The following is a 17,755-nucleotide window of genomic DNA, read 5'->3' on the forward strand; positions in this document are numbered from 1 at the left end:
GTCAGAAGCGTGGGAGGGTGAGAGAATCCACCAGAGCCAGAGCGGGGAGCAGAGCAGGCAGAAGGACCGAAGTACACTGCTGAGGGGAGCAGTGGGCGGCAGGAGAGGTCTGCGCACCATGTGGGACCCTCCTCTGGTGGCTGGGGAGCAGCCGGGGATCGAACCGGCGCCGCAGAGGCCGCGGGCAGCTTCGCAACCCAGCGCTCAACCGCTGCGCCACCGGGGAGGCCCTAAATGGAAGTATTTTTTTCTTGGCTTACTTGATATTCTTCTTTCCTTTATATTTAAGGAAATGCCTGAGAGACTTCTCCAGGGCTTTTGCAGCCTAGAGTCTTAGCACCCATGAATTAATTCCAAGTTGTAGACTCCAACCTCAGATCAGCATAAGTTGAATGCATATGTGGAACCAGACTATGGGAAGAGTAGGGGCTAAGTTGGCCTCAGAGACAAGTAGAGCCTACGGCTTGAACTTGACTAGAGTCAGCACTTTATATGTAATCCTCAAATTTCCTCTTTGCATGTCAGCTTCATCTCTTCTGTTCCCAGAGATGAACTTGACTGCCACCACATGGTTTTTAAAAAAGCAAATTGTAAGATGGTAAATATAGTGGAAGTCTCCTTTTAATCTTTGAATCTAACCTCAACTTCCATCCCCACCTTCCCTAGGTAACTGCTCTTCTTGGTTCTTTATACAACTTTCCAGAGTTTCTTGGCACAAATATTCCCTTCCCTACCACCCTTTTTACTCAGAGGTATCATGGTAGCTACATTATTCTGCACCTTGGTTTTTTTCACTTAGAGATCTTTTCATTTCAATATAAAGAGGCCAATTTATTCTTGCTTACAGTTTCATACAATATTTAAGTTAGGTAGACTTAACACAATTTAACCAGTCTCCAATTGGTGAGTATTTGAGCTGTTTCTATTAAAATAAAGCTTGTCGGGCCTCCCCGTTGGCGCAGCGGTTGAGCGCTGGGTTGCGAGGCTGCCCGCAGCCTCTGCAGCGCCGGTTCGATCCCCAGCTGCTCCCCGGCCACGGGAGGAGGGTCCCACATGGCGCGCAGACCTCTCCTGCCGCCCGCTGCTCCCCTCAGCAGTGTACTTCGGTCCTTCTGCCTGCTCTACTCCCCGCTCTGGCTCTGGTGAATTCTCTCACCCTCCCGCACTACTGACTGTACCCACTGCTTGTATAAATAAATAAATAAATGAATGAATGAATAAATAAATAAATAAAAATAAATCTTAAATAAAATAAAATAAAATAAAATAAAGCTTGTCCCTACATTGTTTTGCGCATTGTTGTTATGCTGGTATATTTGTAGAAAAAATTTCAAAAATGGGTTAAAAAGTATGATTATAATTCTGATGGATATTGCCATCCTACCCTTCTCCATAGGCGTTGTGCCAGTGTATTATATTCCTGCCAGTTGGGTATCAAATGGTGTATGCTTTTGCTGTTGAAGTTTAGTTGGTATCTGTTCAAACTAGATTGTTATAAATTAGGATAATGGTAATCTCCATGGTAACCACTAAGAAGAGAATGAAAAAATATACTAAAGAGAAAATAAAAATGGTGCATTAAAAATATTAATCAGATGTGCAAAAAAGGAATTTTTTGATGAATACTGCTTGTTATTTTAATATAGCCAAATTTAAGTATTTCAGAGTTAAACATTTTTTTAGAGTCACGGCGTTTTATGCCTTAAGAAATTCTTTTATGTTCATCCTATGATCAGAATGCTTTTTGTTAATATTCTGCTTTGACGTTTAAATCCATAAGAAATCCTGAGTTGATTTTTGAGTGTGGTTTTAGGAGGGAATCCAATTTGAGTTTTCCTTGTGGATAATATGTTGTTGTCACTTTTATTCATTAATTGGTCCTTTCATTCCTCTCTGCTCTTTAGTTCCATTTGTGTTTGGGTTTATTCTCGACTTTGCCCCCTATTTCATTAATTTGTCTGTTCCTGGCTCCAATACACACTGTTTGTGTATATTACTTTCATCATAATATGTGATTTGCAAATACTTTTCTCCAATTTTGTCATTTCACTGTTTTGATAGTGTCCTTTGATACACTACAGTTTTTAATTTTGAGGAAATCCAATATCTATTTTTTTTTCATTTGTTGCTTATGTTTTTAGTGTCATAACTGTTTAAGAAACAGTTGTCAAATTGTCAAATCCAAGGTCATGAAGATATGCTGTGATGTCATCGTCTGAGTCTTACACTTTTAGTTCTTAAATTTAGATCTTTGACACTTTTTGAGTTAATTTTTGTATCTGTTACGAGGTATGAGGTGTCATTCTTTTAGTGTGGTTATCTCATTGTGCTAGCAATTACATTTGAAGGGGTTGTTCTTTGCCCCATTGAAATGGCTTGGCACTCTTGTTAAAAATCAGCTGACATTGTTTGTTTGGGTTTATGTTTGGACTTTTACTTGTGTTCCATTGGTTTATTTATCTTTTTGTCAGTACCCACACTGTTTTGATTAACATAGCTTTGTAGTAAGTTTTGAAATTGAGAAGTGAGTCTTCCATCTTTATTTTTCTTTTTCAATGTTTTGGCTATTCAGAGTCCCTTACAATAGGGATTTTGGGATTTTTTTTTACCATTTCTGCAAAATAGACCATTGGAATTTTGATGCATATTTAAAATTTTTTTAGGCTTGCCATTTTTTCCTCTTTTCAGTCCCTTTCATGTATGTATATTTTTAACTACTTTCTCAATGATTATGATGGAGATACAATTACCTTAAATTTATAACTGAGTTTGAATTGATATCAACTTGGCTTTAAGAACATACAAAATCTTTGCTCCTATAAAAGCTCAGTCCCTTCCCTTTATGTTGTCACAAATTACAGCTTTATACACACTGTGTGCCCTTTAATATAGACAAATAATTTTGTGTTTGTCTTTTCAATCATGTAACGTATATAAAAAGAGGAGCTATGTACCAAATATACAATAAATACTAACTTTAATATTTACTTGTGTGGTTACCATTACCAGAGATGTCTATTTCTTTATATGGTGTTGAGTTACTATTTAATCTCCTTAACTAAATTAATGAATTTAGTTAACTAAACTAAATTAACTAAACTAAATTAATGAACTTCTTTTAGCATTTCTGGAAGGGTTGGTATGCTGGCAGCAGACCAAAAAAAATTTTTTTTTAAAATCTGGGAATGTCTTCGTTTCTACTTCATTTTTGTGAGATAGTTTACCAGGGGTAGAATTCTTGGTTGCCAGTTCTTTTCTTTCAGCACTTTGTATATGTCATCTCTTCTGGCCTTCACGGTTTCTGATGAAAAATTATTAATTTTATTGAAGACCCTTTCTATGTGATGAGTAGCTCTCTTGCTGCGATGGATCAAGTAAAGGCCAATGGACTGGTGATTCATGGTTATAGTAGAGTAGTTGGATCAGACAAGCAATGCCAGTTTGAAGGAATCAGGGTAGGATACTTACTAAAAAATATTGTCAGTTTAAAAACTTGATATGTACTGGTATTACTAGTTTGAAAGACATGTTTTGTGTATTTAGTCTGCCTTATTAGCACAGGCATTAAATTTATGTTAGTCTTGGTAGTTTAGGTTACCTATTTAATACTTTATTTCCATCAAACGCCCTATTTAGTTTTTAATGTTCCTTTTCCTACAGAAGGTTTGAAGTCTCAAGTTGCCCGCCACAGTCTGAACTATATACAGGAAATTGGAAATGGCTGGTTTGGAAAGGTAAAATGTTATCCACTTTTTTTTCTTCATAGTTGTACTGTTTACAATTAAAAGCTAATTAAGAATTGCACTTGGGACATCCCGCATTCACTCCAAACATTGTAGTTCTCATTGAGTTTCCCCATCATCCCTTGATGAAATCAAATGGGAATGTGGGCTTTAACATCCCTGTATATGTAAGTTTTTTCAAGGAGTTTCTTTTGCTTACATATCAGAGACTTTTTAAATTATTGGCATGAGAATAATAAGAGGGGAAAAGAGACATGGAATTTTAGAAGCTTTTTATCCTTCTCAAGTTAAATTATTTGTTTCTTACTCCTTGTCCCCTGGTCCTCTTACTCTTCCCACTTCCCCTTATGGCCACTTTAGAATTGTAGATAGATAGTCTTGTTATAATTAAAACCATCGCAAAGGTTCAATCTGTCAGGAAGGGGCGTAGGAGCTGTGGTAGGGGAAGGATGGTAGAAAAGTGTAATGATTCCACTTGTTGAGTTAGAGTGTTGAAATAAGTGAGCTGAAAATAAAAGGACTGGTAAAGACAGAGAAGTGAAAATCCGAGGTTTAGGACGTAATATCATTAATTATTAGCTAAGTCTAGGCCCATGGGAGTGTTTGCTTAGATGGGGTTGTAGAAGAAATTATTGGAATTGAAGCCAAAGAACTGAAAGTTCAAGGTGTTGAATGAATTATCCCTGCAGATATTGGACTCCAAGAATGACAACAATAGTGGTGGTACCAAGGGAGACCCATAAGCCAGGTTGCTACAATAGTCTACTATAATCTTTCTCTCTTTTGATATTGATACCTTGTGATTATTAGGCTTACTGTACATAGATAAACTGGCTATTTGAAACAAAGAATATGACTTAATTATCAGAATTTCTTATCCTGTTCTTTTTTTTTTTCTGATATTCCTAATAAACACAGTTGAGATCTGTTGTTAGTCTCTATTTCCAGGACACTAAAAATTAATTGTTTTATAAAAAATATAAAAACTGTCTTAAAATATTGTATTTTGAAGTGCCTTTACATTGCCCTATGTTATATTTAATATTTCTTTTTTTTTTGTTATATTTAATATTTCACCTGCTGTTTGCTCTTATGTCAGGTAGCTGATTTTCATTGTGTATATTGTTAATTTCTGTGGAATATTTTTTCTGTCTGTTTTGACTGAAATTTTAATACTAGCATAATTGGAATGCCATGGATTTTTAAAGTTATTATGCAGTGAGTTTATTTGTACATAGTTTGTCAGTTTACTTTCTCATATCTCAAGGGGACAAAATAACAAAACTCAGCTGAAGTGTTTTTGAGAAACATTTGTTTTCGGGAAACTCAAGTTTGAATTGAACTTACACATTGCTCTTCTATAATGTCATTGTGACTTTCCATGAAAGTATAACATTTTTAAATAAATAGAAAAGAAATATATATGTATATAATATTTTAATGTTGTAATGCCTGATGAATACCTTAAAATGGCCCTTTTACTGAAGGAAGATATTTTGAGTTTTCTAAGCTTTTTGTTAGGTAGTTTGCAAAATAATAGAAGGTTATCTACTTTTGTTTCTTAATTTGTTTGTCTAAATTCCATTTCCTTATAAGTGAGTCATATTTCTTTAGTGTTTTGATGAAAGTGAAATGAAAAACTGTTCTTTGCTTTTAGGTCCTCCTTGGAGAAATTTACACAGGCACTAGTGTAGCAAGAGTAATAGTGAAGGAATTAAAAGCAAGTGCAAGCCCAAAGGAACAAGACACCTTTTTGAAGAATGGAGAACCTTACTAGTAAGTAAACCTTAACTTCTGTTCTATAAACATAGTCTGTGGTCTGTCAAAAATCAGTTGATTAATACTTCTTTGGGATTTCCTCTTGTAAAATATATGATGTAAATAAAATCAAAGTTGCATAATTTAAAACCTGAAGTGTCCAGGTTTCAATCAAATCCATTCATCATTCCAAGAACCAAGAAAACTCAAATAGGAAAAGTTAACCAACCCCCACCTTCCCACACACACCCTTCTCCTACCTTCTGCCCTCCATACCAACCTGCCTACTCACCACCTCACAGACACTTATTCCAATATGCCACTTGCTGAAATCAGTTTATACTGGCTCCCTGTTATCTCTTGATCAGGTCCAGAATTCCCCATGTTTTGGGGAGACAAAACCAAAACAGATACTGATACCAAGATGACACAAAGGTTAGAATTATCTGACATGGATTTTTATTTTACTTTATGTATCCCTGGGTGCACATGAATGAGAAGAATTTTAAAGCATCATAAAAACACTTCAATGAACAATTAAAATACAGCACTCTTGAAACAATATATACAAAGTCTCAGCAAAGAAATAGAAGACATAAAGAAAACCTAAATGAAAATTTTCAAACTGAAAAATATTACAATAACAAAACAGAACAAAAAGCTCAGTGAACTAGTTCAACAGCAGAATGGAGAAGACAAGAATCAATGAAGTTGAAGAGAAAATAATAAGATAATGCCAATTTTTTTTTTTTTTTAAAGATTTATTTATTTATGTAAGCACTGGGTACAGTCAGAAGCGCGGGAGGGTGAGAGAATTCACCAGAGCCAGAGCAGGGAACAGAACAGGCAAACTGATGAAGAAACACACTGCTGAGGGGAGCAGCGGGTGCAGCAGGAGAGGTCTGTCGCACCATGTGGGACCCTCGGGGCTGCAGAGGCTGCGGGCAGCTTCGCAGCCCAGCGCTCAACTGCTGCGCCACCAGGGGAGGCCCGATAATGCCAAATTTTAACAATGAAGAGAAAATAGATTTGGGGGAAAACAAAGAAGTAAAGCTTCAGGGACTTGGAGTACTATGACAAATGATCTAACATTTATGTCAGTAGACATCCCAGAATGAAAGGAGATAGGATGTGGACTGAAAAGTATTTGGAGAAATATTAGCTGAAAATGTCCAAATTTAGAAAAGATAAACCTACAGGTTCAAGAAATTGACTGAATATCAAACAGTCTAAATCCAGAGAAATCCATGCCAAGACATTTAGAAAATGAAACTAAAACCATAAGACAAAAAGAATGGAAACAGGAGAGAGAGGATTACTACGTATAGGGGGTTACTTTAGAAAAAGGAAAAATCTGGGATTAATAAGCTAAACTTAGACCTTTATAGACTGAAATGAGAAGAACAAAATTAACTCAAAACAAGAAGGAAGGGAGGAAATACTAATATTAAAGAGAGGGAATCAGTAAAATTAAAAACAAAAATAATGGATAAAATCAAGGAACTGTAAAGCTGATTCTCGGAAAAGGTAAGAAGGTTGACAAACCTCTATCAAAACTGACAAAAAAATAAAACTACAAAAAAATAAAAGAGAGAAGACACAAATTACTAATATCAGGAATGAAAGAACTTGGTAAGAGGATGAAAATACTACCAACTGGGAGAAAATATTTTCAAATCACATATATGACGTAGGACTCATATCTAGAATTTATAAAGAATTCTGAAAGCTCATCAGTATAAAGCACTGTCACTTTTCACCGAAGATGTATGAATAACTGATAACCACGTGAAAAGATGTTCAGCAATATTGAACAGTAGGGTAGTTAGTTAAGATCATAACACTTTATAAATGTTAGAAAAGCTAAAATAAAATAGTGACAATAGCAAATGCTGGTGAGGATGTGTGGAACTGGATCCATTGTACATTCCTAATGGGACTATAAAGTGGTATAGTCAGCCTGGAAAATAGATTCACTTTGTTAAAAAATCAAGCACATGTTTTCCATATGTATTAGTCAGTGTTCTCCAGAGAAACAGATCAGTGGGATGGATGGGTGGATGGGTGGGTGGGTAGGTAAGTATAGGTGGATAGGTAGAAAGACAGGTAATTTGAAGGAATTTGCTCTCATAATTTTTGGGACTGGTGAGTCCAAAATCTGCAGACGGATGAGCAGACTTGAGACCCCGGGAAGAAGCAGTGTTGCAGTTCAAGTCGAAAGGCTGTCTGCTGGCAGATCTCCTTCTTCCCCAGGAAGTTAGTCTTTGTTCTGTTAAGGTCTTAACTCATTGGATGAGGCCCACCCACATTATGTAACACAGCCTGCTTTATTGAAAACCCACTGATGTAAATGATCTTATCTAAAAATACCTTCATAGGAACACCCATAATAACATTTGACCAAATATCTGGGCACTTGACCTAGCCTAGCTGACACATAAAATCACATAATGTAACTAAACTATCACACTTGTGGGCATTTATTTCATAGCAATAAGAACTTCACAAAAATCTTTGCATGATTGTTCATAGCAGCTTTTGTTGTAGCTGAAAACTGTAAATACCGAAGTGTCCCTCAATATATGAATGGTTAAACAAATTGTGGTATACATATATACCATGCAGTATTGTTCAGCATTAAAAAGGAACAAACTATTGATACATGTAACAACTTGGATGATCTCAGGGGCATTAAGTGAAAAAAATCAATCTCAAAGGACCATGTACTGTATGATCCCATTTACATAATTTCAAAATGAGAACATTAGAGAAATAGCAAACATTAGTGTTTACCAGGGCTTAGGGGTGGTGGGAGAAGGTGACTGGGAGGTGTGTTGAGCAGAAAGGGTAGCATGGGAAGATTTTTGTGGTGATGGACTAATTCTGTTGAGCTGGTGATCACATGAATCTGTGTATGTGATAATAGGAGGTAGAATTATTACACTCATTGTACCTTAGTGTCAGTGCCCTGGTTTGCGCTGTAGTGTCAGATGTAACCACTGGGAAAAACTGTGAAGAGAACGTATGGCTTCCTTACACTATCTTTGCAGCTTCCTCTTAATTCATAATTGTTTTCAAGCAAAATTTTTGTAAATAATTTTGGCATGTACATACTTTTCTACTTTATTTTGGATAAAATATTTTCTAAAAAAATTAGCATATACTATGGAAATGTATGGAACTCATATGTAAGCTAGATAGCTTGAAGAAATAACTGAGTCATTGATAGATGAAATCAGGTGCTTATTAAATGTACATATATAGCCTGCCTTCTTTTTAAGTGCCACTTCAAAGTGATGTGTATAAATTACTGAAGTTAAAGATTCTTGTTTTTATGTTGTGAAATTGTTTGCCTGATTGACTTTAATTTCTTAATCATTGGATAAGTTAATATATATCTGATAAGTACTAATAATAATGTGCTCTTTTCATTTTGTTGTAATTAAATCATTATTAATGTTAAAATTTGGACTCCTGTTTGCATAATTTTAATAGCATACTCCTTGATGAAAAATACTATGCCTTTTTATTTTTACCAGTGTTCTTCAGCATCCAAATATTCTTCAGTGTGTTGGACAGTGTGTTGAAGCAATTCCTTATCTTTTGGTGTTTGAGTTCTGTGACTTGGTAAGTTTTTATTAGAAATTCAAGCCCAAGACTCCAAAAAGCTATGCTGAATAAGACCTTTTCAAATATGTTACCGTTTGAAGGACTTTATGACATATTAATTCATTACCTTTGATAATAGTATCAGCTGACACGTGTTTTTATACTACATCCCTGTGGTAAGCTATATGCAGGCATTGCCACATTTATTTTTTTTTTAAAGATTTATTTATTTATTTATACAAGCACTGGGTACAGTCAGAAGCACAGGAGGATGAAAGAATTCACCAGAGCCAGAGCAGGGAACAGAACAGGCAGAGTGAGGAAATACACTGCTGAGGGGAGCAGCGGGCATGGCAGGAGAGGTCTGCGCAACATGTGGGACACTTGCTGGCGGCCGGGATCGAACCGGCACTGCAGAGGCTGCAGGCAGCTCACAGCCCAGCGCTCAACCGCTGCGCCACTGGGGGAGGCCCCGGCATTACCACATTTAATCATATTTGTCCACACTTTACATATGATTAAAGTAAGATTTGCAGAGATTAAGAAAATGCTATAGATCAAGTATATGGCAGGGCCAGAGCTTAGATTTATGTTTGCCTTTCCTGAGAGCTTAAGGTCTTAACTTCAGTGAAGCATTTTGAAATAGTTTCTCTGTGGAATGTCCTTACCTATAGAGTACCCTTGCTCTATCATATTTTTAAAATAGTGAATGAATGTAACATTTATATTTTTAATTAATTAGAGGACTTATTTTCTTAACATAAAATTAATACCCTTATTTCTTAGATAGTATTATTCGTGGAGATTTACAGTTGGAAAGATTGTTTTTTGTGCAAATGCCCACTTATGAATAGATAAACAAAATTTGATCTTTCCACACAGTGGAATATTATTCAGCTTTAGAAAGGAAAGAAAGGCTGGCACATGCTGCATTATGAGTGAACCCTGAGGATATTATGCTAAGTGAGATAGACCAGCCACAAAAAACCAAATATTATATGATTCTACTTTATGAGGTAGCTAAAGCAGTCATACTCAGAGACAGGCTGTAGAGTGGTGGTTGCTAGGAACTGGGGGGAGAAGAAGTGGACCGTTAACTTTTAATGGGTATGGAGTTCCAATTTGGAACTGTTTTGGATGATAGCTGCACAACAGTGTGGATGTACTTAACACTGCTGAACTGTACACTTAGAAATGGTTAAGGTGATAATTGTATGTTATGTTTTTTACTTCAGTGAAAAAACCATTGGTAATTACCTACTATCAATTAAGGTGCTGGGCCTCCCCGGTGGCGCAGCGGTTGAGCGCTGGGTTGTGAAGCTGCCCGGGGCCTCTGCGGTGCCGGTTCGATCCCCGGCTGCTCCCCGGCCACCGGAGGAGGGTCCCACAAGGCGCGCAGACCTCTCCTGCCGCCCGCTGCTCCCCTCAGCAGTGTACTTCGGTCCTTCTGCCTGCTCTGCTCCCCGCTCTGGCTCTGGTGAACTCTCTCACCCTCCCGCGCTTCTGACTGTACCCAGTGCATGTATAAACAAAAACAAAACAAATAAATATATAAATAAATAAAAACATGCCTCTATAAAAAAAAAAAAAATTAAGGTGCTATGCTACATGTTACCTTCTCAGAAAAAGACCAGCTAAGCAGAGGGGCACCATTCAAGGTCCAAAGGTCCAAGGGCAGTTGCCAAGGTTACAAATAAATAGCTATAGTCACAGTGAAAGGACGCCCCATGTTCTTAGTAGGTCAGGAGCTGTTGAATGAACATCACCTTTCAGTTGTTACCAGCAGTGATCATGCTTTTAAGTGGAAGGAGAGAATGTTTTTGTACTTAAGTAGTTCTTTGTAAAATAGAATTACCAGTCTGTTTTTAAACAGCACTTATTCATAGTTTTATGAAAGATGAAAACTCTTCTTAGTGAGTTAGCAGGACTGTGACTTGTGATACTAGTGGTATAAGTGCCTGAACTGAGTTGACAGATCCCCGCAGGGTGTTGAATATAACCTGCTGCCAAGGAGGTACTTAGAGCTAATATCAAGGCAATGAGACTGGTTTTGGTTAAGGATCACTCATTCAACAAAAATGTATTGTACACCTGTTGAGTACAAAGATATACCCAGTGCTCTAAAGAGTGCAAAGGTGAGTAATGCCATCCCTACCTTTTCTGCCTGTAAAGCTAGACTGTCTACCTTCAGATACTCATTCTGTTCCTTACTTGTGTCTCACCTTGGAAAATTACCTAACTTTAAATCTCATTTGAGATATCGGTAAAGTAGGGAAATAATGCCTGCTCTTATCTACCTTAAATAAGATGATGCATTTAAATTACTGAGCACATAGTAAGTACTCAGTAACTCCTAAGTGTTCAGGAATTGGTAGTTATTTTCATTCATTTTTAGTTACTTAATCACAATTATCAAATAAATTTGAGAGTAGTATGTATTTAAGTAAAGCAGGTCCTCCAGTATTGTTGTTTAGTTCAGTATGGTTTCCTTATAATATTGATGAGAGAAGGGCCTCCCCGGTGGCGCAGCGGTTGAGCGCTGGGTTGCGAAGCTGCCCGCGGCCTCTGCGGCGCCGGCTCGATCCCCGGCTGCTCCCCGGCCACCGGAGGAGGGTCCCACATGGCGCGCAGACCTCTCCTGCTGCCCGCTGCTCCCCTCAGCAGTGTACTTCGGTCCTTCTGCCTGCTGTGCTCCCCATTCTGGCTCTGGTGAATTCTCTCACCCTCCCGCGCTTCTGACTGTACCCAGTGCATGTATAAAACGAAAACAAACAAACAAACAAACAAATAAATAAATAAAACATGCCTCTAGGGGGGAAAAAAAAATATTGATGAGAGAAGAACAAAAACCCCAACCCACATTAAGTGAAATGGTGCTATTTGAGGCCCTGCTTTTATTATATATTGGTTCAGTTAAAATCAAAGTTTATAGGAGAATGTATGCGAGCCTGGTAAATGAGGACTTACTGCATAGAGATTTTCATTAGGATTACTAGGGAAGGCTTTGCAAAGGAAGTGGCCTTTGATTCAAGTGTTTGAAGAGTGCTTGTGTGGGCTTTCTTCAGGCAGAAAAGGAGAGCAGAGCAGCGTGGGCAGGTAGGGAAGCCCAACAGTACGCGTATGCATGGGGGGGCAACAACACATGACCCAGGAGGGGTGGAGACTGGGTGGGTTGGCAAGATCCATCAGAAGAGTGAAAAGCTGAGAGACAAATCACTTTGGAGACCAGGCTGCAAGCTGAGGTGATAAAGGTAAGGATGTAGGTTAAACTTTGCTCTCTCAATCTTTTCTTGAGAATCAGCAGTTCCTTTGACTCTGTCACCTGACTTGGAAGCAAGAGATGATATTTTGTTTGACAAGGTGCATTCTTAAATGGAACATATAGGTTTCCTTTACGATACTCAGCCAATAAAGCAGTGAGTGATTTCCGAAAGAAATTAGCAGTGATAAACCTCATGAAGAGTCTTTAGGCTTAGGATAGTGGGCTTTTGATGCCGGAAGGAACCTTGGCTGGAAGGAAGGGGAGGCTTTAACATGTCTGTTCCAGGCCTTGTGTGGGGTATCTGGTATTTGTTCTCCATTTAATGAGTTTTCTTGAGAACCCTATGAGGTAGGTGTCAGTGACTTCATTTTACAGATTGGGAAACATACTGAGAGAAGGGACTCATTGAAGAAGTAAACCCAGGTCTCTGACTTCCTGCCCATTCTTTGTCTTTGTGAATTGACTGCCAGGGTCACATAATTAGTAATGGCAAAGTGGGGACTTTAACTGCTGACTTAATTTTATTCTGTGTGCAGCAGGTCCTCAAAGATGCATTGTTTCATTTCATGTTGTTTCGTTATGACATTGATGAGAAAAAGAAGTTGATTCCCTGGGACTAGGGGCCTTGCCTTTATGGAATCTGCATGTTCTCCTTATGTCTATGGGTTTTTTCTGGGGACTCTGGTCTCCTCCCACATTGTAAAGATGTCATATGAGGTTCATTGTCTCTACGTAAATGTGGGGGTGTATGCCAGTGTACCCTGTAGTCAAGGGCATCCTGTCTGGGGTTGGTGCTCACCTTGTGCCCTGAGCTGCCAGAAGAGGCTGCAGTCACCCTTGACCCTGAACTGGAATAAATGGGTTGGAAAAGGGAAGAATGAATGAATATAAATGATTGTTGAATATCAGAAGTGTTTGGAGCCTTTATTTAGAAGTTTGATGATGTTTTTGTGACCAGAAGTATGCTATGGGAACATAACTCCTATTTATTTCATTCTGTGGTAAAGTTGGTTTCGTTACTCATCATTTCATTTCAAGTCAGTTTTCAAATAACACCCCAATGTTAAGTAAGGAGTTGCTGTACTTTTACACAATGATTTAATGCTTATATGTATTTTTTCCACTAGTGGAAAGCCTCCATTTTAGAATTGACCTTTTGTGCAGAAAATGCCTAATTGATGGCATGTCCTATTTATAAATGTACTGGTTAAACCCATGCACCAGAGTCCCCTGTAGGGCTGGGCATGGGCTTCTGTAGAAAGAGAAGACATGGAATTAAAGTGGAACAGAAGTGCTTGTGAGCAGTGGCCCCTGACTCAGCCATATGCTTGTGCTGCACGAGAAGATGATGTTATTAGGCTTGACAAGAGAGTGGTGAGGTGGCTGGAGGGGAAGGTGACGTGCCCTACCCTCTCTCCTTGCTCATAGGTTGCTCAGCTGTGGTCAGGCCCTTCCTGGTCCCTGGTGGTTGCTTCTCCCACCCTTTGGTTTCCTGGGGTTGGTTACTTCTTGATGCTGATCCCACCTGCTCTGTGTGGCCTCCCCTCCTCCCAAATACTATGTTTTCCCTTGTGTCACTGCAGTTATGGGTCATCACTGCTAGGGCCCCAACATCAAACCTGGAATTGGCACTCAGGGCAAACATGTGGTGAGAACAGTGTGCTTAATGCTGGCCTCCAGTTGCAGTGCCAGTGGTGCTAGGGACTGATTGGGAGCCTGCCACTGTCTATATCTGCACTTCCCAGGTCAATAGCCCCCAGGCACGGTGACTACTGAGCACGGAAAGCGTGGCGGGTCTGAACTGTTATGCTATAAAGTTTACAATGCATATCAGATCTGAGGACTTCAGTGCAAAAGAATTAAATATCTTAATTTTTAAATGTTGATTACACATCAGTATGGTATTATTTTGGACATACTGGGTCAAATAAATGCATTATTAAAGTTAGCATGTTTCTTATTATGACTTTGCTATTGCTGTTAGAAATTTTAAAATTACATATGTGTCTTGCATTATATCTGTGTTGTCCAGTGCATGTCTCTAATGTATGTGGAGAATGCATTACATCTAAGTGATTATGTTCTAAAGGAGAGTCTTAAGTATTCTAGATCCCCTATTCTTGAAGTAGAATCTATTGCATTTGCTGGTTACAAAGATAAAACTTCCTAAGGAATCGCTTAGGTTTTACTTAACATAAAACATTTTTCCATGTTAACTGTTTTCGGTTAGCTTTAATGTGCAAAGTAATGAAATAAATTAAAGCCTATTCAAATTTTGACATTACAGACTTACTCATGGAAGATCATTAAAATATGATGGAACTACATTGGAAAATATGGTTGTCCAAACTTTAATTTGGGAGGGAACACATCATTTAGAATGTCTCAATAAGTTTTGTTATTTTTTTTCTCCCACTCACAGAGCACATATTTGTCAAATCTTTGCTGTCTGCCCAATGCTAATCTAGGTCCTGGGGATGCAGTGAAGAAGTATACAGAGGTGTGGGGCCTCCCCGGTGGCGTAGCAGTTGAGCGCTGGGCTGCAAGGCTGCCCGTAGCCTCTGCAGCACTGTTCTCCCGCTCTTCTGACTGTACCCAGTGCTTGTATAAATAAATGAATAAATCTTAAAAAAAAAAAAAAAGAAGTATACAGAGGGGCCTCCCTGGTGTTGCAGGTGGTTGAGCGCCATGCTGTGAAGCTGTCCGCAGCTTTTGCAGCGCGGGTTTGATCCTGGTCGGCCGGCAAGAATCCCACATGGTGCAGCAGACCTCTCCTGTCTCGCCCGCTGCTCTCCTCAGCAGTGTATTTGTCAATTTGCTTGTTCTGTTTCCGGCTCTGTCTCTGGTGAATCCTCTCACCCTCCCGTGCATCTGGCCTGTACCCCAGATCTTGTATAAATAAATAAATCTTTAAAAAAAAGCAGAAGAAGTAGACAGAGGCCCAGCCATATGCAACTTGCTTGCTAGTGGGAAAGGCAGCAGGTAAACAAATGAAATTCCAGGGGGGAACCAGGGGGTGATCTTAAGCAGTTGTGTGTCTTGATTTGATTCATATTTTAAAAAATTCACTCTGGCTGCTCTGAGTAGAAGCCTGAAGGCCACACAGGGGCTCCTGGGTAATCCACACAAAATAGGGTGGTGCCTGGGACTTGCATGGCCACTGTGGAGTCAGTGAAAGTAAGTCTGATTCTGAATTTAGTATGATAACAGGTCCAGGACTTGATGATGGGTTAGATGTGGAAGTGTAGAGACAGAAAACTCAAGAAATGACGTCTGATGTTTTGGTCAGATCCACTGGGAAAATAATTTCCTGATGCCTCCTGAGAAAGAATGGATTGATTTGAACTACCTGTTAGAGCATCCAGGGAGGGTCTCATATCAGCATTGGTTAGATGAGTCTGGGGCTCCTCTGAATTTGGGCCAGAGAAATCTGAGTGATGGTTTTTCCAGCCTGAAGTTAAATAAAATTGCCTGGGAATGAGTGTCACTCTGACAGGGACCAGGGACAGAGCCCAGGTGTTCCAGCACTTACACATCAGTAAGAGGAGGATGATCCAGCAAAGGGGACTGAGGAGTGACCAATGAGACAGGAAGAGAGCCAGGAGACTGGTGAAGGAAGGAGTGGGGCCATCACCTGGTGATGCATTTGACATCAGTGATGGCCCTGTGGGGAAGCAGCTGCAGCCGACATGGGTTCTTTTTTTTTTACATTAAAAAAAAAAAAAAAAGATTTATTTATTTATATAAGCACTGGGTACAGTCAGAAGCGCGGGAGGGTGAGAGATTTCACCAGAGCCAGAGTGGGAAACAGAACAAGGCAGACTGACGAAGTACATTGCTGAGGGGAGCAGCGGGCCGCAGGAGAGGTCTGCGCGCCATGTGGGACCCTCACCCAGTGGCCGGGGATTGAACCAGCGCTGCAGAGTCTACGGGCAGCTTCGCAACCTAGCGCTCAACCACTGCGCCACTGGGGAGGCCCCGACATGGGTTCTTGAGAGAGTGGGAAGCTGGGGTGGGCCAACCAGAACAGACCAGGCTTTTGAGTTTATATGTGAGGAGAAGAGGAGATGGGATGGCAGTAGGAAAGGAATGGTGTGGAGGCAGAGGGAGCTGGTTTGGTTCTTTGTTACATTTACCTGGGAGGTATTTTAGCATGAGAGCAGAAAGAAGGGGTGAGCTTAATGAAGTAAGACCCATAATAACAGAAGACAATGTGTAAGGAAGTGGATATAGATGTGGGGAGCTCAAGAGGTGATGAGAACAATAGCCGCAGAACTTGTAGGAGTTAAGAAACAGCCCAGGTGGAGGAGGGGTGATGGGACAGGCTACATGGGGATGTTCTTTTTTTTTTTTTTTTTTAAATAGAGGCATGTTATTTATTTGTTTGTTTGTTTTGTTTATACATGCACTGGGTACAGTCAGAAGCGCGGGAGGGTGAGAGAATTCAAGCGGGGAGCAGAGCAGGCAGAAGGACCGAAGTACACTGCTGAGGGGAGCAGCGGGTGGCAGGAGAGGTCTGCACGCCATGTGGGACCCTCCTCTGGTGGCCGGGGAGAGGCTGGGGATCGAACCGGCGCTGCAGAGGCCGCGGGCAGCTTCGCAACCCAGCGCTCAACCGCTGCGCCACCGGGGAGGCCCTACATGGGGATGTTCTGCTGTGATGTTTTATTTCATCAGCAGGGTGCTGGGTATGTAACTTACAATTCTTTTACCCTTTCATTCAAATTTTTGTTTAAAAATCATAAATTTTCCCCCAAATCAGCCTATTAAACATAAATGACTAATTTTTCAGTTACAGAGCTGCTTACTTGTGTTTTTATATTGTATAGAAATTAATTCACTTTTCTCAGTGTCCTGCAGAAAAGGCTGGATAAGGCTCCCATGGCAGTTCATGTTGGAATTTAAGAGGACACTTTTAGTAATCCATTTAAAGATCTTGGATGACCCATTCCAAGACTTTCCAAGTTGCTGGTCTGTTGAGTTGCTAGTATTGCACTTTGCTGCCATCTAGTGTCATAAATTTTTCTTGTTGAGTTTTTTGGATGGTTTGAGGGAGGCTCTGAGAAGTTTTTAAAACTTGAATAAAGGAAACTTTATTGTAATTCAGAATACATTATTTGGCTTCATTGGTGGCCTAGGGGTTAAGACTCAGTGCTGTCACCTTTGCGGCCTGGGTCCCATCCCAGGCCAGGGAGTTAACCCACATATGGTGCAGCAGACTTCTCCTGTCTCGCCTGCTTCTCCCCTTAGCAGTAAATCCACCCATCCTGCTCCCCACTCTGTCTCTGGTGAATCTTCTCATCCCCTGCACCTCTGGCCTGTACCCCAGTTCGTGTGTGCATAAACAAATACATCTTTACAAAAATATATAACTTTATCTGCA

At 39.7% G+C, this 17,755-nt stretch overlaps 1 protein-coding gene across 2 annotated transcripts in view; it reads left to right on the forward strand.

Annotated features, from left to right (window-relative positions):
* Window positions 1-17,755, forward strand: part of LMTK2 (lemur tyrosine kinase 2) — a 94,648-nt gene that overhangs the window by 40,041 nt on the left and 36,852 nt on the right. For both annotated transcript variants that reach the window (XM_037507127.2, XM_037507128.2), the window contains exons 4-6: window positions 3,661-3,734; window positions 5,401-5,519; window positions 9,041-9,128. In XM_037507127.2, the coding sequence (XP_037363024.1) occupies window positions 3,661-3,734; window positions 5,401-5,519; window positions 9,041-9,128 (281 nt within the window). The remainder of the gene's footprint in view (window positions 1-3,660; window positions 3,735-5,400; window positions 5,520-9,040; window positions 9,129-17,755) is intronic.

Source organism: Talpa occidentalis, unplaced genomic scaffold, assembly GCF_014898055.3.
Source record: "Talpa occidentalis isolate TD23 unplaced genomic scaffold, MPIMG_talOcc4v2.1 talOcc4.12, whole genome shotgun sequence".
In the NCBI taxonomy this organism is placed as follows: domain Eukaryota; kingdom Metazoa; phylum Chordata; class Mammalia; order Eulipotyphla; family Talpidae; genus Talpa; species Talpa occidentalis.